The sequence below is a fragment of the Mesocricetus auratus genome, unplaced genomic scaffold (genome assembly GCF_017639785.1).
Source record: "Mesocricetus auratus isolate SY011 unplaced genomic scaffold, BCM_Maur_2.0 Super-Scaffold_100003, whole genome shotgun sequence".
In the NCBI taxonomy this organism is placed as follows: domain Eukaryota; kingdom Metazoa; phylum Chordata; class Mammalia; order Rodentia; family Cricetidae; genus Mesocricetus; species Mesocricetus auratus.
Window position 1 is genome coordinate 88,951,214 of NW_024429188.1, and position 21,910 is coordinate 88,973,123.

Below are 21,910 nucleotides of genomic sequence, written 5' to 3' on the forward strand. Positions count from 1 at the left end.
CCTTCCTGTTGGCTACACGGAGGAGCCTGGGTCCAGGGGAAGGGGTTTACCGACGTACCCGGAACTGTCTGCACGCATTTTTTCTGGTGTGGTGAACGCTGCGGGCTCTTGGACCCGAGGCGTCCGAGACCCTCCGAGGAGCCGCGGGCGCGCTCTTGCCCCGCCCCTTGGCGGGATCGGCTTCCACCGCCATGGCTCCTGTGTCAGGCTCGCGGAGCCCTGAACGGGAGGCCTCCGGGGGAAAACGACGCAGTCCGTCGAGGAGCCCTAAGCCCAGCAAGTCTTCCCGCTCCCCGCGGGGTCGCCGCTCTCGCTCGCGCTCTTGTTCTCGGTTCTGTGACCGGAATGGCCTCAGCCATTCGCTGAGTAGCTTCAGTCAAAGCTCTCGCAAGCAATCTTACCGTTCCCGCTCCCGGTCGCGTTCCCGAGAGCGGCCCTCTACGCAGCGCAGTGCCCCTTTTGCTTTTGCATCCTCCGCCTATTATGGCGGCTACTCGCGCCCCTACGGGGGCGACAAGCCATGGCCAAGCCTGCTGGACAAGGAGAGGGAGGAGAGTCTGCGGCAGAAGTGAGTGAGATCGCCGCACCCTCTCTTGGACGAGTCCGCCTGTTTTGAATCCAGCTCGTCGTTCATTGTTTCTGTTTGTATTCCGCTTCCCACCCGCCTCGCACCTTTTTCATCCTTTTCTTCAGTCCACCCCAGACCTTTTTATTTATCCTTCTAACTTACATTCTCATTCATCCTTAGACTCCTGCATAAACTGCCCTGTTTTCCCTCTTCCTACTTCCTCCCCTGTCTTTGCAGGCGGATATTGCTAGCAGCCTCACCTCTATTGTATTTCCTTGGTTGTGCCATTATCTGTGGGCTTGTCTTTATTCTTCACTAAAGTGGACGTGTGGAAGGTAGAGATCCTATTTTTCTAGATCACAGAATTAGTATTGCCTGCCTCTTGGTAGGCAAGCAACCGTTGCTTGTTGCATGAAGGAACAGACAAATTCGAGATAACAGGATGTGTCAGTGGGAGTTTTGTGGGTATTTGGGAAGGATTAACTAAGGACCTGTATTGTATAGGAGGAAAATCTTCCTCTATGCAGGATTACAGGAATGTACAGAAAAGTGCTCTGCCAAGCTGTAGATGAGGCCACATTAGGAAGAGTTTTACAAAGTGGTCTCAGCTGACTTGGAAAAACAATGAAAGAATGAGATCTGCTCTCTAATGGAGTTCTTAGTTTAAAAAGACCCACAGTGCTGGGCGTTGGTGGCGCACGCCTTTAATCCCAGCACTCCGGAGGCAGAGGCAGGCAGATCTCTGTGAGTTCGAGGCCAGCCTGGTCTACAGAGCAGCCTCCAAAACAATACAGAGAAACCCTGTCTCTCCTCATCTACATAGCAAGTTTAAGGCCAGCCTGGTATGCATGAGACCACGTCACAAAAATACTTGCATTTAAAAAGCTGGGCATGATGGCTCACTCCCGTAATTCTAGCATTCAGAATGCCGGGGCAGGATTGCCATAATTAGTTGGAGGCCAGCCTGACTACAGAATAAATTCAAGATTGACCTGACGGAGAGTGAGGCCTTGAGAGAGAGGCTTGTATTCCTGCATTAGTCATAGTATCTGATATTTATGAAGTTTATTAGCTTTGTTAAACCTTTGGTCCTAGGCATTGTATTAGGCCTTGTACTGTGTGTTTAAAAAGGATAAACGTTAAAGTAATACAGGCATTGAGGCGCAAGTTAGCTTTCCAACTGTGGAGAGATTTTTCATGATTTTTCTTCTTCCAGTGGGGAGGAAATATAGTTAAAAAAAAAAGGCAGGCTTCCCAGTCACACTGCCTGAGTTTGAAGGCTTTGTTTGCCATGGAGCAGAGATCTTCCTGATTCTGCCTCCTGAGTGCTGGGATTAAAGGCATGTGCCACCACTGCCTGGCTACAGTTCTGAATGTTACCTCTCCAATTTAAACTGTTCAGCATGGTATAGTACCCACAGAGTATGTCAGTCAAAAAGCAAAGAAGAGCCAGGAGTTTTGTGAGCGCATGTCTCTAATCCCAACACTTGAGAAATGGTCAGAACCATCAGAAGTTGAAGGCTAGCTAGACCCTACTACATGAGATCCAGTCTAAAAAAGAGGTGGAGAAGATTTACTGGAATGTTGTAATTGCTGGGATGAAGTTAGCATTTTACTTTTAGATGATATGAAGTTTATTGTGTGTATTAAACATTATGTCTTAGGCACGGTACTAGGTTTCGTACCAGTGTTTAAAAATGAGCATCAGGTATGAGACTTTTTGTGTCCTTTGTGGTTGGACAGGCAGTCTTCTCCAGCAATTACAATGATCTGTTTTGACCAAATTAAAAAAAATCGTGGCCGGGCGTTGGTGGCGCACACCTTTAATCCCAGCACTCGGGAGGCAGAGGCAGGTGGATCTCTGTGAGTTCGAGGCCAGCCTGGTCTACAGATCGAGTTCCAGGACAGCTTCCAAGACAATACAGAGAAACCCTGTCTCGAAAAACCAAACAAAAAACAAAAAAAAAAAACAACAAAAAATACCTTTTTCCATGATTAAAGAAGTTAAAAGAAATTCAAGCCAATTATATTTCTGTTGTAGTGTCTTTTTAAAAACTGAGTTGCAAGCCGCTACACTTTAAGGAATGCTGTTTTTTTTTTCTCCTTCAAATAATTATTTTTATTTTCAAGTAATTATTTTTATTTTACTTGTTTTTTGGGGGGAGAGGTTGAGACAAGGCCTTGCTAGATAGCCATCATGGAACTTATTGTGTAGATCAGGCTGGCCTCAAACAGAGAGATCTGCCTGCCCTTGCCCCCCAAAGTCTTGGGACTGAAGGTATCAAACATCACATCTGGTGTTATTTTATTATAATTTAGCTATGTGTATGTATGTGTGTCTGTATATTGATATGTACATGTGAGTGTAGATGCCTTGGGAGGCCAGAAGCATCAGATCTCCTGGGGCTGGAATTATAGGCAACTGAGAGTAAACCATCTTGGATGCTGGGAACCAAACTCCAGTCCTCTGTAAGAACAGCATGTGCTTTTAACCACTGAGCCAGCTCTCCAGCCCAGAGTTTGTATTTTAAGTTTATGAGTAGTAGTAAATATTAAAGCAGAATTAGTCACATACGTAAAATGAAGACTGTCCTCCCAAAAGTAGAGAATATATTCCTTCTCCAAAAAGTATCTAAAAGGAAAACTGGTAATAAACCTTATGTGGCATGAGGAGTTTTTGTCAAAGAAAAATTTCCTTCCTTTATTTTCATTTCATCTTTATCTGCTTCACTAATTCCTGGGTTCCTGAAAGGTTTGACCAAATCAAAAGATTTTCCTATCTTTATAAATATACATAAATGAATGATTTTTCTGTGTAGCTTTGGAGGCTGTCCTGGAACTAGCTCTTGTAGACCAGGCTGGTCTCGAACTCACAGAGATCTGCCTGCCTCTGTCTCCTGAGTGCTCGGACTAAAGGTGTGTGCCACCAACCCCATGAATGATTATATTTTTAAATATAAAACTTTCTTAGCTAGGGGTGGTCACAGTGGTGCACACCTTTGATCCCAGCACTTGGGAGGCAGAGGCAGGCGGATCTCTGTGAGTTCAAGGCAGCCTGGTCTACAGAAAGAGTTCCAGGACAGCATCCAAAGCTACACAGAGAAACCTTGCCTCGAAAAACCAAAAAACTAAAACCAATTCCCCCCAAGACCTTTCTGTTATGCTTTGCAGTTAAATAGGCAGATAGAAGCTATGCCACACATTCAGCAAAAGGGATGCCCTGTCTGTTGTCTGTCTGTCTGTCTGACTGCCATTTCTGCCACTGCCACTGAGGGACTCTGTAGTTTATACCAGTTGATGATACTATCAGAACATCAAATCCTACTTAATGAGTTTAGATTTAAACCAAGTTTTATTTACTTTTCAAACATATAGATATATCCAGGTGTTTCTATAGCCTCAGCTACTTGGAAAACTGGATTCCTTGAGCTCAGGAGTTCAAGGTCAGCCTAGGCAACATGGTAAGATCCTGTCTCAAAAGACATATGGGGAAAATAATGCTAGAAGACTTAATTCCTGTTGAGTTTTATTATATGTTTAGGAAACAGTCCATCCATTGAGTTATAATTTAAATATTTATCTCTTTTAGGAGATTAAGTGAAAGAGAGAGAATTGGAGAATTGGGAGCTCCTGAAGTTTGGGGACTTTCTCCGAAGAATCCTGAACCAGAGTAAGAGGGTTAAAAAATATATCATTTTAAAGTGTTAATAGCATTTGTTTAAATCCTGGTCTGCAGTCAAAGTGTTTTTAATTATATTTTCTTACATTTTATTTATCTATACATGTGTGTATGTGCACAGGTGAAGGTCAGAGGACAACTTGCAGGAGTCGGTTCTCTCCTTCTACCATGTGGGTCCCAGGGATTGAACTCAGGTCGTCAGGCTTAGCAGTAAGCGCCTTTACCTACTGATCCAGCTCCACCAGCCCTACTGCCAAAAAATTTTTTAAGTGAAGAGCTTCAAGTACTTATCAGATTTTTTTTTGCTTTCTTATGATTTATGCTATTTTACCTCCATATTAAAAAAAAAACCATGGGGCTGGGCGTTGTTGGCGCATGCCTTTAATCCCAGCACTAGGGAGGCAGAGGCAGGCGGATCTCTGTGAGTTCAAGACCAGCCTGGTCTACAGAGCAAGTTCCAGGACAGCCTCCAAAATAATACATAGAAACCCTGTCTCGGGGAAAAAAAAAACAACATGGAACATGGGTAATGATTACAGATACTGCTAGTAGATTTTAGCACATTCATTATTGTTTTGTTTTGTTTTTGAGACATGGTCTCATTCTGTACTCCAAGCTATTTGGAACCCACTGTGTTGAAACAACCAAGGCAGAACTCAAACTCACAGTAGTCCTCCTGCCTTAACCCCCTGAATGCTGGAATTACTGGCATAGATCACCATGGTTAGCTTAATTGCTGTCTTTAAATTCTAACTCATGAAGCACTAATTTCCTTGCTCATTAATTAAAATAATATGTTTATATTATTTTTCATTGCTTTTTTTCAACTAACCCACTATCAGACTGCTAGGTATTAGCATCAGTGATAAAAATAGAGGTAATTTACTAAGAAAGAAGGCCCTCCTGTTGGTGGAAATGGGCTAGTGAGTTGGGAAACATAAACACTCAAAAGCCTAAAAAAATTAGTGTGTGCGAGTGATTGTGTGCAGGGGCAGGCAGAATTTGATGTCAGATGTTTTCTGTGATCTCTACCTTAGTTTTTAAAATAGTATCGCTTTATTCTTTTTTTTTTCCAGACAGGGTTTCTCTGTGTAGCTTTGGAGGCTATCCTGGCACTCACTCTGCAGTCCAGGCTGGTCTTGAACTCACGGAGATCCATTTGTCTCTGCCTCCTGAGTGCTGGGACTAAAGGCGCAAGCCTCCACTGCCCAGCCATATCGTTTTATTCTTGTTTTAACATTTATAGCAGCTTTATTGAGGTTATAATTTATAGTCCATAAAATCCACTTATTTTAAGTGAGCATTTGCAGTAATATTTATTTATTTAATTGAGGTATTCGTTTTCCCCACTCCCCTTCCCTCTTCCTCTTGCCCCTTCCACACTTCCTCCTGTCCTCCACACTCCCAATTCACTCAGGAGATCTTGTCTTTTCCCCCTTTCTAGGCAGATCCACGTATTTGTCTCTTAGGGTCCTCTATCTTTTTAAATTTACATTTATTTATTTTCTCTCTCACTGTGTGTGTGTGTGTGTGTGTGTGTGTGTGTGTGTGTGTGTGTGTGTGTGTGTGTGTTCGCGAGCGTGCACATGCTCCCATATCACATCTGGAGGTCAGATGACAACTTGCAGGGGTTGGTTATCTTCTTCCATCATGTGAATTCCAAGAGATATAATTCAAGTTGTTAGGGCTGGGATCAAGTGCCCCTATCTGCTAAGGCACCTTGCTAGTCCAGCACCCAAGTTTTTAGACAGTTTTTCAGTAAACCTGGTGCTGCTCCAGTGAGCTTGATTGGTTTACCAGCAAACCCTAGGGATCCTCCTGTCTCTGTCTCTCCAAGTGCTGGAATTACAGGTGAGTGCCACCCCACCCATAATTTTTCTGTGGGTGCTGGGGATCTGAACTCAGGTCCTCATGCTTGTGTGATAAACATTTGATCAACTGAGCTACTTCTCTGGCCCCTAAATTGAAAAAATTCATACATATATAACATTGTTCATTGTCAATAATCCCCGCCCCATGTGTCCCTTTGTTCCCCTAAACAGTTTTGTTTTTATACATGCATGATTTTATGTGTCTATATGAAATCTGGGATTAAAATAGGAAATTTGTATTTGTGAGACTGGCCTAATTTGCTCAATAGGATTACTTCCTATTGCACCCGCTTCCCTGTACGTGATGTAACTCCATTCTTTTTGGTTGAAAATGTTTCCACTGTGCACATGCACTACATCTTTAAGTCTATCCCTCTGTCGTTGGATCCCTAGTTTGTGCCATTACTGAGCTGCCGTGAGCCTGCAGCTTACATTGCTGTGTGAGTGTCTCTGTGATGTGATGACTTGTAGTCTTTCAGGCAGATACTCAGGAGTGCTATAGCTAGATTCTATGGCAGATCTATTTTTTGTTGTTTTTTTTTGTGAAATCTCCATACTGTTTTCCACAGAAGCTGAATTACTTTACATTCCAACTGGCTGTATATAAGGGCCCCCTGTTCTCCACATCCTCAACAGACCCTGTACCTAGTTGCTTTCTTAATGTTTGTCATACTAGTCTGGGGTAAGATGGACTCTCATTATAGTTTTCATTTGCATTTCACTGATGGATAGTGAGATTGAACATTTTTGTATGATTATTGTTTATTGTCTTTTGAAAACTGTCTATTTCATTAGCCTATTTATTTATTTGAGACAGGGTTTCTCTGTATTGTTTCGGAGGCTGTCCTGGAACTCACTCTGTAGACCAGGCTGGCCTCAAACTCACAGAGATCCACCTGTTTCTGCCTCCTGAGCGCTGGAATGAAAGGCGTGCGCCACTGCCTTTTTATTTATTGTATTGATGTCTTGATTAGTTTTTTTTTTGGTTCCTTGTATAATCTTGGTACCCTCCCAGGCCAGGTGTATAGGTAGTAAGATTTTTTCCCATTCTGTAAGCTGACTCTTCCTTCACTCAGTTTTCTTTTCTGTACAAGGGGTTTTCATCTCACAAGGACCCATATGTTTATCTAGGGATTTATTTAGTGAACAACTGGCATCCTATTTAGAAAGCTCTTGCTTATGCCTATCTTTTTTAGAAAAAATATTTTGTTTTCTAAGTGTTTTGCCTACATTGTATTTAAATGTACTGCATGCACACCCTGGGCCTGCAGAGGTCAGAAGAGAGCATTATTAGAGCCCCTGAAACTGGAGTTACAGATGGCTGGCAACTGTCATGTGGCTGCTGGGAATCAAGTAAGCCTGGGTCCTCTACAAAGAGCAACCGGTGTACTAACCACTGAGCAACTTTTTCATCCTGTGTGTTTCTATCTTGAAAGTTTTTCCCTCCTGTGGTTTCAGGGTTGCAAGTCTACATTAAAAATGTTTCCTATATCTAATGCTCTGAAGGCCTAGTTCTTTTTAGTCCATACTTATTTTCTTTTTAAATGTTAGTTATGGATTCAAAGGATCGAAGTCAGATCATCAGACTTGACAGCAAGGACCTTTAATGTGCTGGCCCTACATTTATTTATTTATGTATTTATGTATGTATGTATTTGTTTATTTATTTATATTTTGTTTTTTATGAAAGGTTTCTCTGTGTAGCCCTGGCCTGGCTATCTCAGAACTTACTAGCAGCTCACTGTAGACCAGGGTATCCTTAAACTCAGATCTGACTGGGGATTAAGGGCATGAACTACCCTGCCCAGCTCCACTCCACTCTTGGACTATTTTTGAGACAGTGTGCTTAACAAGAAACCTATAATTTGTGTCAGGGTGATAAAACAATATTATCTGACACTTGTTCTTATAGATACTTGAACTCATTGAATGAAAATTAAAGGAAACCCTAAAAATATTTTTGATAAATAATAGCTAAGTTATTTCATGTGTGATCCTCAAAACTTTAAAGGAAAGGATGATACAATATGAGAATTTTCCTTTGGTACCATCAAAGCATCTTTATTTTTTAGAGCCTGTCCCAAAGAATTAAGAAAAAAATAGATTTATTTACTATTTTTTCAAAGTCTCATTATGTGGCCCTGGCAGGTCTGGAACTCATTCTGTAGACCAGGCTGCATTCAAACTCACAGAGATCTGCCTGCCTCTGTTTCCCGAGTGCTGGGATTAAAGGTGTGTATCACCTTTTAATTATGTCTGTTGTGTGGGTTTCCATGGGTATGCACAGCTAGTGCCCCAGAGGCCAGCAATATCAGATTTCCTTGGAGCTAGAGTTATAGGTGATTGTGAGCCATCCAGTGTGGCTGCTGGGAATCAAGCTCAGGTCCTATGCAAGAGCAGTGCATACTCTAAGTTGCTGAGCAGATAGCAGCTGTTAGAGTGCTTGTCCAGAATGCATAAGACCCTGGGTTTGATCTCTAGCACCAAATAAACCAGTCATGGTGGCATGTGATTTATAATCTCAGGATTGAAGAGGTAGAGGCAGGAGGGTCAAAAGTGAAAGAATATCCTTAGCGTCATAGAGAGTTCATTCCCAGCATGGTCTAGAGACCCTGTCTCAAAGGAAAATCACCCAGGTAATTTTCAACAGGTAAAGGTGCTTGCTGCCAACTCTGACAACTTCATTTTGATCCATGGGACTCACATGGGGTAGAAGGATAACCAAATCCTGAAAATTGTTCTCTGACCTCTACAGTAGTGTACACACAGAGAAAATAATAATAAAATCATGAACTCTTCCATCAGTCTTCATGTTTGGCTTTTCTTGGTCTTTCCGCATGTTTTCTATTTCTAAACTTTCATCTTGTGATTTTTTCTGAAAATATTAATCTTACACATTGCTTTTTTAACAGTACTGTGTAAACTTGAAAGCTTTATATAAATATAAGTCATTTTACTATTATGAAGATGGTAGACTTCTGAATATCCTCTCACAAAAAATGATTGCCTTTGAGGGCTAGAGAGAGAGTTCAGTGGTTAAGAGCACTGCCTATTCTAGGTAACCTGAGTTTGATTACAGCACCCATATAACAGCTATTTCATAACTCATCCGTAACTCCAATTCCAGAGGATTCGATGCCTCCTCTAGCCTTTGTGAGCACCAGGCACACATGCCCCTACATGTAAGATAAAATAATAATAATAAAAATAATAACAACAATAATTTTAAATGCTTGTCTTTAAAGGTGCCTAGGCGCCGGGCGTTGGTGGCGCACGCCTTTAATCCCAGCACTTGGGAGGTAGAGGCAGGCGGATCTCTGTGAGTTCGAGGCCAGCCTGGTCTACAAAGTGAGTTCCAGGACAGCCTCCAAAGCCACCGAGAAACCCTGTCTCGAAAAACCAAAAAATAAAAAAAATAAATAAAGGTTCCTAGGCAATGACTGCTGTTACTGAAAAATTTTAAGTGCATATTTTAATGCCCCATGGTAAATATTTCTTCCAACTGTTTTCTATAATTCAGCTCTGATGAACATACACCAGTAGAGGATGAAGAGCCAAAGAAAAGCACTACTTCAGCATCTAGTTCAGAAGGTAATTTTGTAAAATAAGGAGCTTATTAATTCACAAATTTTAAAAGTATCTTTGTAAATAATTGAACATTAGACTACCAAATAGCTATTTCAAATATAGTAAGATGTCCAGAAATACTACTGAAGAAGTTTGTTTTCATTTGTATTTACAACAGATGAAAAGAAGAAGAAGAGGAAGTCTAGTCATTCAAAAGAAAGATCCAAGAAAAAGAGAAAGAAAAAGTCATCTAAAAGAAAACACAAGAAGTATTCTGAAGACAGTGACAGTGACTCTGAATCTGAAACAGACTCCAGTGGTGAGAAAACTGTAGCATTCTGCAAATCCTAGAATGCATTTTAATTGCTAAAAATGTTATGTGAATGGTGTTTTGTCTTCCCTCTGCCTGTTGAGACTAGAAGAGGGTGTCAGATCCCCTGGAACTTGAGTTACAGATCACCATGTGAGTTCTGGTAGTCCTCTGGAAGAGCAGCCAGTGGTCTTAGCTGCTAAACCAGCTCTCTAGCCCTCAGCTTTTTAAAAATTTGTTGAATTATAACCATAATTATGGCCATGTTAGTTTTCTGATTACATTTCAATTTTTCCTATTTATTTAATTTTGTACAGTTAAGTATGTGTCACTTGGTACAGCAGGCCCTCTGCCTTTAAAACTCCCTGCATCCACGTTGGCTTACACAGTGCAGCAATGGACATGCAGTACTTTTGTAATAAGCCGATTTGAAAAACTCCTAGTCACTGCTTCCAGGTCAACCATTCCTTAATTATCTTCCCAAATCAGTCATGTTTTTGATTACATGTTAATCATTTAGTTTGTGCATATGTGTGTATGAATATGGCTGTGCACACCTCAGTATATGCTTGGAAGTCAGAGAGTAACTTTGAGGAGTGGAAGTTTCTCTCCTTCCACCACATGGGTTCTGGGGATTGAACTCGGGTTCTCAAGCTCAGCTAAGCACGCTTACCAACTGAGTCATCTTGCCAGTGCATGTTTGGCTGATTTGAAGACTCCTCTGTATCCACATGCCCCCATGCTTTTCTCTGTCCGCCCATATTATGCTCATTTCATTACCATCTCATCTCCATCCCTCTGAGTTATGAAAAGCATTGTCTTCCTCTAGCACACAGAGTGGGTTCCTTTTGTTTTTCTTTTTCTCACTATGAAACTTTAACAATTCTTAGGGAAGTAAAGAGAATAATGTGTTCATCATCATCGTCATCATTATTAGCTTTTGTTAGCATTTTGACATATTTGTGTAAAATATGGGAGTTGGGGAAGTTGATGATCTATTCAGAGTAAGTTCATTGACTATCATTCCATGAATATTTCTATATGCACCTCTTTGAAATAGGACATTTTCCTACTTAACCAATGCCATTAACTCAATGAATAATAAATTAATGATATATAATAAATAGATTCTCTATATCATTAATACTTAGTGTGACTTTAACTTATTTACACTTATTTATTTATTGTATGTGCTTATGTGTCTTTAACTTATTTACACTTATTTATTTATTGTATGTGCTTATGTGTATGCACTCATACACGCCACAGCCAGTGTGCAGAGATCAGAGGATAACTTATAGGAATCACTTCTCTTTCCACCATGTAGTTCTGGGGCTCAAATTCAAGTCATCAGGTTTGACAGTAAGCATTTTACCCACTGAGCCATCTTGCTGGTGTATGATTTTAATTACTTTGACTCCTGCCCCTAGTATAATTCCTGGAAAATTTCAGTAAATCTTAGAATGAATAAATTTCTCTGTAACAACAAATGAATATTTGTGACAACGGAATATTTACCTGTTAAAATATTGGAATTTTGAATGTCAAGTTTTTCAATAATATGCGCTTTCATTTTCAGATGAAGATACAAAAAGAAGAGCAAAGAAAGCTAAGAAAAAAGAAAAGAAGAGGAAACGGAAAACGTCAGTTTGTCTTTACTTTTTGGAATGAAAAAGTTTAAAATATATATAAAATTACGTAAAATAGCATAATGGTCCCCCATATATATATATATATACCCAGTCTGACCAATTACTCTCTCATGGGTAGTTTCCACCACCCTCCAATTATTTTGATACTAATGAGAGATATCATTCATTCCATAAATAATTCGATAATTTAGTACTTTTCTCTAAAAGGTTTTTTTTTTTTAAATAAAGATGGTAGCTTTCATTGTGTTTACAAATTTAACAGTCGCTAGGTGGTAGTGGCGCATACCTTTAATCCCAGCACTCAGGAGGAAGAGGCAGGCTGATCACTGTGAGTTCTGGGCCAGCCTGGTCTACAAAGTGAGTTCCAGGACAGCCAGGGCTACATAGAAAAACACTGTCTTGAGAAAAAAAAAAGAAAAAGAAAAAAAGAAAAGAAAAGAACAGGCAATTCTTTGTAGTTTTTTTTCCTACTGTTTGTTTGAATCAGAATTCAAATAGTGTCCGTAAATTATAGGGGTTATTGGGAGTGAATTAGCATGCTTTCCTGTCTTCTCTCTCAAGGTTGGCAAGGTTCAAGTTGGAACTTTGGCCAGGACTACTTTCTGCTATGTACACCATCAGTCTTGTCTTTTTTTGTCACATTAACAAATACTACTGGTCTTTGTCAAGAGTCTGAATGTCACTGATATTGAAAAGATGGTGGTAGTTTACTTTGAATGCTGCTATTTAAACATATTAGCTGTATTTTAACACATATGGAAAATTTTTATTAATGTTTACAGTGGTGAGAAATTGTTTATTTGTGGGTTGTTTTTATGAATTTTTGTATATTTGGGATTGTTTTATGTCTTTATAAACACACACACACACATACACACACACATATATATATATATACACATACACTGTTCTGCCTATCCCTGTAAGCCAGAAGAGGGCACCAGGTCTTATTCAGATGGTTGTGAGCCACCATGTGGTTGCTAGGGATTGAACCTGGGTCCTCTGGAAGAGCAGTCAGTGCTCTTAATCTCTGAGCCATCTCTCTAGCCCCTGTTTTGTGTTTTATAAAAAAGATTTATTTTCATTTAAGTGTATATATGAATCTGTGTATGCGCCATGTATATATAGGTACCTGGAGAGGCCAGAAAAGGCTATCAGATCCCTTGGAGCTGGACTTGCAGGTGATTATGAGCTACTTGATGTGGGTGCTAGATTATGAACTCTATTTCTCTGGAAGAGCAGCAAGCACTTGCAACTGCTGAACAACCTCTTTAACCTTTGTATGTTTGTTTTTTGAGTTAGGGTCTAATATACCCCAGGCTGGCCTTAGGCTCATTGGATAGCATAGGATTGCTTTGAACTCCTGATTCTCCTGCCTCTAACTCCAAAGTGCTAGGATTACATGTAGCTAGTCTTTATCCCACTAACCAGCTCCTAAATCACGACTCAGAGATTTTTTTATTACTTATAAAAGCTTGACTGACAGCTTATGGTTGTTTCTAACTAGCTCTTATAACTTAAATTAACCCATTTCCATTCATCTACGTGATGCCACATGCCTGATGGCTTTTACCTCTCTTCCTGCATGTTTCACTTCCTCTGCATCTGGATGGCGATTCTGCCTTCTTCCCAGCATTCTCTGTGCCTCCAAAATCCTGATATGTTATTGACCATTTTGTTTTTTATTAAACCAACCCAAGTGACACTTCTTTATAGTGTACAAAAAGATTATTCTACAACAATTACAGACATAAGCTATCACCTCCTGCCTGAGTTAGGCTTTAAGCTATTTCCATTATCTTTCTACATGATAACCGTATTTACTTGGTTGCTTATTCATTTCTTGTCAATGGTAAAATAGTACTTGGTTAACTGAGAAGATTGAATTGAAAAGTCTGAATAAGCTGGGAATTTAGATAATTTTAATCAACATTTTCATTCCCTTGAAAATTGAGAATGCCTGCGGCTGGAGACATGGCTCAGCAGTAGCAGTGACTGTCCTTACAGAGCACCGCATGGCAGCTCACAACTATCTGTAACTCCAGTTCCAGGATCTGACACCCTCACAGACACATATATGCAGGCAAAACACCAATACACATAAATCTTTAAAAATTTCTTTTTTCTTTTTTGGTTTTTCGAGACAGGGTTTCTCTGTATTGTTTTCGAGTCTGTCCTGGAACTCACTCTGTAGACCAGGCTGGCCTCAAACTCACAGAGATCCGCCTGCCTCTGCCTCCTGAGTGCTGGGATTAAATATGTGCGCCACCAATGCCCGGCTTTTAAAAAATTTCTTAAAAAAGAAAACTGAGAATGCCTTTTAACACGAGAATACTTAATTTGTATTACATTATAATCCATTCAGGAAGAAGTACAAGAAAAAGAAATCTAAGAAGAACAGAAAAGAATCCAGTGATTCAAGCTCTAAAGAGTCCCAAGAAGAATTTCTAGAGAATCCTTGGAAGGATCGATCAAGTAGGTTCTTGTAGTTGACTAACTCAAACATGAAACATTAACCGATTAGTCAAGATGTGAATGTGTTTCTAAATATCTTTCATGCAGAGACAGAAGAACCATCTGATCTCATTGGCCCAGAGGCTCCCAAAACACTTGCTTCTCAAGATGATAAGCCTTTGAAGTAAGTAGCAGTGTACAGATGTAGGGTTTGGGTGGTTTTCTTTGTTGTAGGTTGTTTGTTTCCTGCAGTGCTGACTATGCTCATGCTAGGTTAGCAGGCTGCCACTGAGCTGTGCCTCCAACCAGTAGCAGTACATTTGCAGTATCTAAAGTAGTTTCTTAGCTTGGTATGGTGTGTATACCTGTGATCATAGCATTTGTGAGGACATCGCAGGGAGATCGGGAATTTAAGGACATTCTAGGCTACATTGTAATCTCAAGGCCAGTCTGGGCTATAGGAGACCCTGTTTCTACAAAATAAAAACAAGATCTTTAACTGTCCTTTAAAGGAGCATCTGGTAAGTTCCAGTGCTTCTCTACAAGGAGCTGTGATTTCTCTCTCTCTCTCTCTCTCTCTCTCTAATCCTCATAGCACTTTCTGTTTCTTCTATGCAGTGTAATTTTTAAGTTTTTATTAGTTTATCTAATTTGTATGGGAGAAAAATAGAGGAAGGGATAAGTTTTTTATTAGTTTATCTATTTTGTATGGGAGAAAAATAGAGGAAGGGAAGGCATGAAGGTTAGAGGACAACGTTTAGGAGTTGGTTCTCTGCTTCCATTATATTTAATATACCAGGGATTAAACTCAGGTCAGCAAACTTGACAGTAAATGTGTTTTCCCTCTGAGCCTCCGTTGCAGCCCATGAAATATATTATTTATGTTTACCATATAATGTAGTGTAGTTATCTTTGTAACTATATAAATTTTGTAAGTGCAGAGATTACTTTTGTTTTACAAGCTTCAACTTTAATAGGAATACAAGAAACCATCACTTAACTGCTTTTAAAATCTCTTTTAATCGAAGGCAAAAGATGATTTTTACTGTGTGGCATTATTGTTTGTTGCAAGTTTACTTTGAGATCTATTATTTATTTGGGTATTTTAGAGAGAATGAACTGAGGACAGAAACAATAATGATAATACCTAATTAATTAGCCCACAATTATTAAGTGTGAGCCTATACTTGTGAACATTAGTTCCTTCATTCTTACATATTACTTATATATTTCTAGGTTAGTAATACAAGTCATAGTACAGTGTTCTCTAATAAAAATTAGGTAATGCACATCAGGCACAATACTGCTCAGCACTGTTATTCTTTCTACTGTTTGAGGGAACATGATTTGTACTTTCCTTCTCTATGCAGATACTTTAATGAGCCTTTTTTGAATTCTGAATTATTTTGTAGCTATGGCCATGCTCTGTTACCTGGTGAAGGTGCAGCTATGGCTGAGTATGTAAAAGCTGGAAAGCGAATCCCACGAAGAGGTGAAATTGGCTTGACAAGTGAAGAGATTGCATCATTTGAATGTTCCGGCTATGTAATGAGCGGTAGCAGGTATTTTCTTGGCATTGAGTCAATTTCCATGATAGGCTCTTTTCCTTCTTTCTTACTACTAGAATTATATTTTGGTGATCCGTTTTTATTAAGCGCTTATTTCCTAAAGGAAAATAGAGTGTACACACACACACACACACACACACACACACACGCACGCACGGACGCACGCACGCACGCACGCACGGTACTGGTTTCATTAGAAGAAACATTAGAAGAAACTCTACAATATCTCCAAATTTAAGGAATCAATAGTTTCCAGTTTTATTTCTTATTCATATTTTGGTATAATTTTTCCCTCTGGAAAATAAAAAAATAGTTAAGGTCCGCCATCTATCATAAAGGAATATGAGATTCCAGTAGTTAGGCAAGCATTGTCACAAGATAATTTTTGTTGGTTTTTTAGTTTGCCTCCAGTTCTCATAGGACCAGAATTTCTAGAAACGAATATCAGCTAAGGCTCATGAAAGATGCCAGATTCAGCATGAGGAAATAAAACCATGGAAAATCAGAAAATACTTTACTAACCAGGTAGAGTTAGGGCAGCAGTACTCAACTCACACTGAACTGGGGGTTTTTTAAGATTACAAACTACCTATTAAAATAGTTAATCATTGTGAATTGATACCAGAGACAACTGTTTGCTGAACCTCCGAAGTAACCCCGGAACCTTAGATTTCTGAAAACCAACATCACTTTGGAGGATGACAGTATGACCAAGACAAATCATTAGAGATGTAAGGATCAGTAAGGAGGTTCGACATAGCTATTTTTGTGATTGAGCCTATCGTTTACCTAAAAGGTTCCCAAGGCTCTTCAGGGGGCTAACAAATTGTTGCATATAAACTTATTGCCGAACCAGTTGTGTTCTGTATCTCAGCAGCAGGCAACTAGACATTATAATTGAACATATCATTAATATGTTAGTGTATAATTGTATATATTATATAAAGAAATAATTAAACATTTATTGTTTAGCATATCATATAGTATCGGAATATGAGTGATTTAAAATAAATCTTAGCAAAAGAATCCCAAGACCCCCACAGGAAAATTATAAAACATTAAGAGGATGTGCTCAGTGGTTAATAGCACTGGATGTTATTTGGAGGACCACATTCAGTTCCCAGCATCTACATGGCAACTCACAGCCAGCTGTAATTCCAGTCCCAGGGAATCCAAAATCCTCTTCTGGACTCTGCAGGCACTGCACATATGTTACGTGCAGGTATACATTCAGGCAAAACATTCATACACATAAAATAAAAACTAAAAAAATTTAGTTGGGTGTGGTGGTGGCGCACACCTTTAATCTCAGCACTTGGAAGGCAGAGATGGGCAGATTTCTGTGAGTTTGAGGCTAGCCTGTTCTACTCAACAAGTTCCATAACAGCCGAAGCTGTTATACAAAGAAACCCTGTCTAGAAAAACCAAAAAATGGACTTATATCAATGGAGACAGACTATATTCAAAGATAGGATACCGCCGGGCGTTGGTGGCGCACGCCTTTAATCCCAGCACTTGGGAGGCAGAGGCAGGTGGATCTCTGTGAGTTCGAGGCCAGCCTGGTCTACAAAGTGAGTTCCAGGACAGCCTCCAAAGCTACAGAGAAACCCTGTCTCGAAAAACAAAAAAACAAACAGACAAACAAACAAAAAAAAGATAGGATACCAATATTGTAAAGTCAGTTCTCTCAAATTTATCTATAGATTTGATAAAATTTCAATCAAAATCATAGCAGTTTATGAAACTTAGTAAAGCTGTTCTACAGTATATTTGTTACACTAAAAGGCCAAGAGTACCCTGAAAAGAGTAGGAAATAAGATGTGACCTATGAAAGATGAGAATTAAGGAGCTTGCAGGCTTTAGGAAGCATAGGGAATAACCTAATTTAGTGGAATAAAATGCAGAGCCCAAGGACAGTTATACATGTGTGGAATTTTTGTGTGTGAAAGCGATAGCATCTAAGATGTGTGCAGAAAGAAGTATTCAGGAAATGAAATAGGAAAAAATGTTACCCATAAGTTAAGAACATAGAACACTGAATCACCATATAAAAAAGCAGTGCCACTAGATTACATACTTTGAGAGAGGATGTCTTTTAGATAAGACAGTATTTGCTAAACAAAACAATGTTCTATCCAGAAGTTTGCCTAGGCTAACATGTGTTATCAAAAACATAAAAATGCAAAAATTTCAGGCTCAGATAAGATTCTTGGAATACACACAATTGATATAGTGTTGGTAATCAGAATATTGGAATGAACACCTATAAAAGAAATAATTTCTGGGGAAATGCCAGAAAAGGCCATTTATCAAAAGAACATATAGGTCCTATACATAAGCTAAATGATATTTAGTGTTATTGAAAATGGAAATCAAGACCTTAGTGAAATACTGTTTTGTACCCACTTAATAGGAAAAAGATCAAAGGTCTGACAATGCCAAACATTTGAAAGGATGTGGTGATACAGGACCTCTTAAACACTGCCGGTAGTGGCTGGGCAGTGGTGGCACATGTCTTTAATCTCAGCACTTGGGAAGTGGTGTGCCATCACTGCCCCACCTAAAACATTTAATAAGTTTCCCATTTCAGTTATTAGAAATAAGAAAAAATAATTATGTCTTTAGTATTTGAAATTAATGACAATATGTTGACAAACATTGGAGATCATGAATACTAGAAATAAGTTAAAGGAAAAGGAAGCATCAATAGAAAAAATGTATAGTCATTTGATGACCCATCTCCAGGTTCTGTTGTCACCTTTTAAATAGAAGATTCTATATTAAGAAAGGATTAATGATGATATACTATAAGAATTATTAGTAAGAAATTAAGTAAAAAATAACCTGGTCTTCAGGCATCGCCGAATGGAGGCTGTGCGTCTGCGGAAAGAGAACCAGATCTACAGTGCGGATGAGAAGAGAGCCCTTGCATCCTTTAACCAAGAAGAAAGACGGAAGAGGGAGAACAAGATTCTGGCCAGCTTTCGAGAGATGGTGTACAGAAAGACCAAAGGGAAGGATGACAAGTGAGGACTTCCTGACATCACAAGTGGATATTTTTAACATCAAGAAGGAAGTTGTGGGTTCTAGACATAAAAAAGATTATTGTTTTGTTTGTGTTTGGGGTTATTTTTTGATGTGTGGTTTCAAGTGGTTCAGGTTGGCCTCAGGCTTTGTAGCCAAGGATGTCTCTGAACTCTTGGTCTCCTGCCTCCACCGTCCAAGTGTTGAGATTCCAGACGTGTGCCACCAGCCCAGCCAAAAAGGCTATTGTTCTCTGAAATGGCTTTTCGGTGCTTGTGTGCCTTTTGAATCCTTCAGTCCTTCAATAAAAGATGCTTGTTGGTATAACTAGTAAGTCTTTTTAAGATTGACCCTAACTTTCTGGTTTGAAAGTCCAGATTCGGAGTGAAACTCTGCAGTGTTAGGAAGGTGGTATAGAGAGTGGCAGCAGAATAAGGAATTGAAATCTCACGTTGTGATTGGGTGTGAATCCATACAGTGTCTGCCCCTTCCCCAGTAGGACTCGGGAATTTCCTATCTCTGTCGTGAATGTACTGCAAATGGGCTAGACAGGAACTATGTAGGAGGCTATTTCTGTTAACAAAATGATGGTGTTGCTGTAAAATGTTGTGGAATTTGAAAACTGACTTGTTTCTATAGTCTGCCCTAGAATTGTATTTTGGGCTAACTCTACCTCTGCTCTAAAAACAGCAAACCAAAAGGATAAGTCACAGATGTGTGGAATAAAAATGTGAGCATTACATATTTTAAGTTCTTAATAAGTTACTTAAAATAGTTCTTTCAGTCGCTGGGGTATAGTTCAGAGTTAGAACATGTGCTTATCATGCATGTGTCCTAAGTTACATCCCCAGCACTGCAAAAAGTTCAAATACAGTCTTGGGAAGTCTATTGTGCCAGTGTAAGAATATTATTTCTATCTAAGCTGATATTTAATGATAGGATAAAATCTAAAAGAATGAGTATCAAGAGTGCTAATGAGGGGAAATGCAGTCAGTATTTTAATTAGCTGTTTCATGATAAGGAAAGTAAAATAGTAAATGTTTTCAATTGTGTCCTTTATGTACTGAGATACCTTTTTTGAGACAGAGTGTCACTATGTAGCTTCATAGAGTTTCACCTGCCTCTGCCCTCCACGTGCTGGGATTAGAGGTGTGTGCCATTGCATCTGGCTGTCAGGTTTGATTTTAAATGTTGTTAAACTCTTCAACTTTTCTATATCTATCAGTGTCTTTAATCCTTAACTTTGTAGAAACCCTCCTCACTTTATCACTCTTTGAAAAATTTAATATATGATCTGGGAAATGTGTTTTTAACCCACAACTGCTGAACTGAGCAGCAGTTAGCATGTAGTAACATCTGTGATCTTTGAACTTGAAATTACTTCACTATATCTATATTTCTCAGTCTAGTAAGTCTATAATTTCCTAAAGTTCAATGGAAACTAGGTTCCAAAGTTGGAAGTCTTATTAATTAATACACTTCCTCATGTAATACAATGTAATGTTTATAATCCCTACTTTAAAATTTATTATGCAGGGTCATTTTTTTTGTTAACTGGCTCCTAGCAACTGGATGGATATGTTTTTATTTTTCATAGACAATGTAGTTTAAAAGCAACAATTTTGTGGTATATAAATATTATGAATTTTATTTTAATCTTTCTCCACAGAGTAGACATAGTCAATGAAAAAAAGACAGGAATTTATTTCTATACCTACCATTCATTGCAGCAGAGTTCATTTGGATAAGATCTGCAAAGAATAGCTTCAGTAGCAGACTCTTTAAAAAGTGGAAGGCTAAAAGTATTTTATTTTCAGCTTATTTGAGTTATTGCTTCATACTGTATTTTGTCACCTGAGCTCTAAGTCAGCCATTGTTTCCAAAAGCAAATCTTCCTGGTTTACAGAGGAAGCAAGGCGTGTGCTCCCCTCTACAGACACACACACACATACACACACACGCACGCACGCATGCACGCACGCATGCACACACACACCCCCAAGCACTTGAACAGTTATAATTGAACAAAACATTGAGCTAGGAATTCCCTCCTGTTACATTCCCAGTGAACAAGATAGTGGCTTGAATTCTATTTGTATTCTTCATTGTTCTTTAGGCCCATGTAAAATCTATGTCAAACTATTGTAATTTAAATACTTTGTTTTGTTCTCTAAAGGGACTTACCTAGCTTCTCATCTCTTCATCTGTTGTTCATAGGATTTTCTCTCCCTTTTTATTTGTTGTACAAAGATAATGGTAAAAAATAGAAAAAAATTGTTCAGTCCTGCCACATGAATTGTTTGTTACAAGTATTCTGTGTTCCTTGTATGTCTTTGTCCCTCAAAGTGTAGTGTAATTTTGTCTTGGTAATTTAAAATTGTGTGACCAGGCTTAGGAGTCTCATTGGGCAGGAAGAAATACATGATGATCCAGTATGAAGATAGAAACAAGACCAGAAATAAATAAGGGTGGTAACCTATCTCTGGTTCATGTAATAATGAGCATGATGGTGTGTCTAGAAGCTAAAGCATTTGGTTTCAGAGCTTGGCAGTGAGGCTCACCTTACAGTAGAAGCAGTCTATTAGTAGGAGAACCCTTCAGACTGGTTGGTATGAGCTACAGAACTGTTGCCATTTTGTTACCTGGCATACCCATAAAATGTGGATCAAGCCTGGAGATAGGCACAGAGAAGGACCAAACAGCTAAGGGCCAGTGGGTGAACTTTAGCAATGTTCAAAATTCAACTCTGTGCTTGCCAGACTCCAAAAAATAGTGTTAAGAAAAATCTTTTCAAAAACAGAAAATGGATAATGAATAAAAGCAAAAATGCAGTTGGGTTGTGTACCACAAGTTTATTATTCAATAAATATTATGTGATTTGATGTGCTGTTTCATATTTTTAACATGTTGATTGTTAAGAGTCCTCAAACATAACACAAGAATCAGACAACTTTAAAGGGGATAGACTCCAACAAAATTTGTGTGGTCTCAGTAATATCCCTCAGCCATTGTTCTCGAAATCGAATCTTTCCTGGTCTATAGAGGAAAGAAAAAAAAAACACATTTGCACACACAAAGCTTTTATAATCAAACAAAATGTTGAGGCATGAATCCCTTCTTACATTCCCGGTGAGCAAGATCCTGGCTAGGTTCTAGCTATATTCCTTACTGTTCCTTAAGCCTATGTAAAAAATCTTTTGGAGAGCTGCTATGCAGT

At 39.1% G+C, this 21,910-nt stretch overlaps 2 protein-coding genes across 3 annotated transcripts in view; one reads left to right on the forward strand and one right to left on the reverse strand.

Moving 5' to 3' along the window:
* LOC101833197 (NFKB activating protein) lies at positions 1-21,575 on the forward strand. Its single transcript, XM_040744557.1, has 9 exons — positions 1-568; positions 4,158-4,238; positions 9,639-9,709; positions 9,864-10,004; positions 11,575-11,638; positions 14,013-14,122; positions 14,210-14,285; positions 15,514-15,663; positions 18,525-21,575. Exons 1-9 carry the CDS (start codon positions 192-194, stop codon positions 18,697-18,699), a joined length of 1,245 nt encoding a protein of 414 aa, XP_040600491.1. The 5' UTR covers positions 1-191; the 3' UTR covers positions 18,700-21,575.
* Akap14 (A-kinase anchoring protein 14) overlaps positions 21,526-21,910 on the reverse strand; it is an 18,384-nt gene continuing 17,999 nt past the window's right edge. For both annotated transcript variants that reach the window (XM_040744558.1, XM_005083117.3), the window contains one exon: positions 21,526-21,729. In XM_040744558.1, coding sequence (XP_040600492.1) covers positions 21,636-21,729 — 94 coding nt within the window. In that variant the 3' untranslated portion in view covers positions 21,526-21,635. The remainder of the gene's footprint in view (positions 21,730-21,910) is intronic.

Coding starts and splice junctions, on each gene's coding strand:
- LOC101833197 (XM_040744557.1), top strand. CDS start 192: ATGGCTCCTGTGTCAGGCTCGCGGAGCCCTGAACGGGAGGCCTCCGGG. Junction 10,005..11,574: donor ATCTGAAACAGACTCCAGTG/GTGAGAAAACTG, acceptor TTTCATTTTCAG/ATGAAGATACAAAAAGAAGA. Junction 15,664..18,524: donor TATGTAATGAGCGGTAGCAG/GTATTTTCTTGG, acceptor CCTGGTCTTCAG/GCATCGCCGAATGGAGGCTG.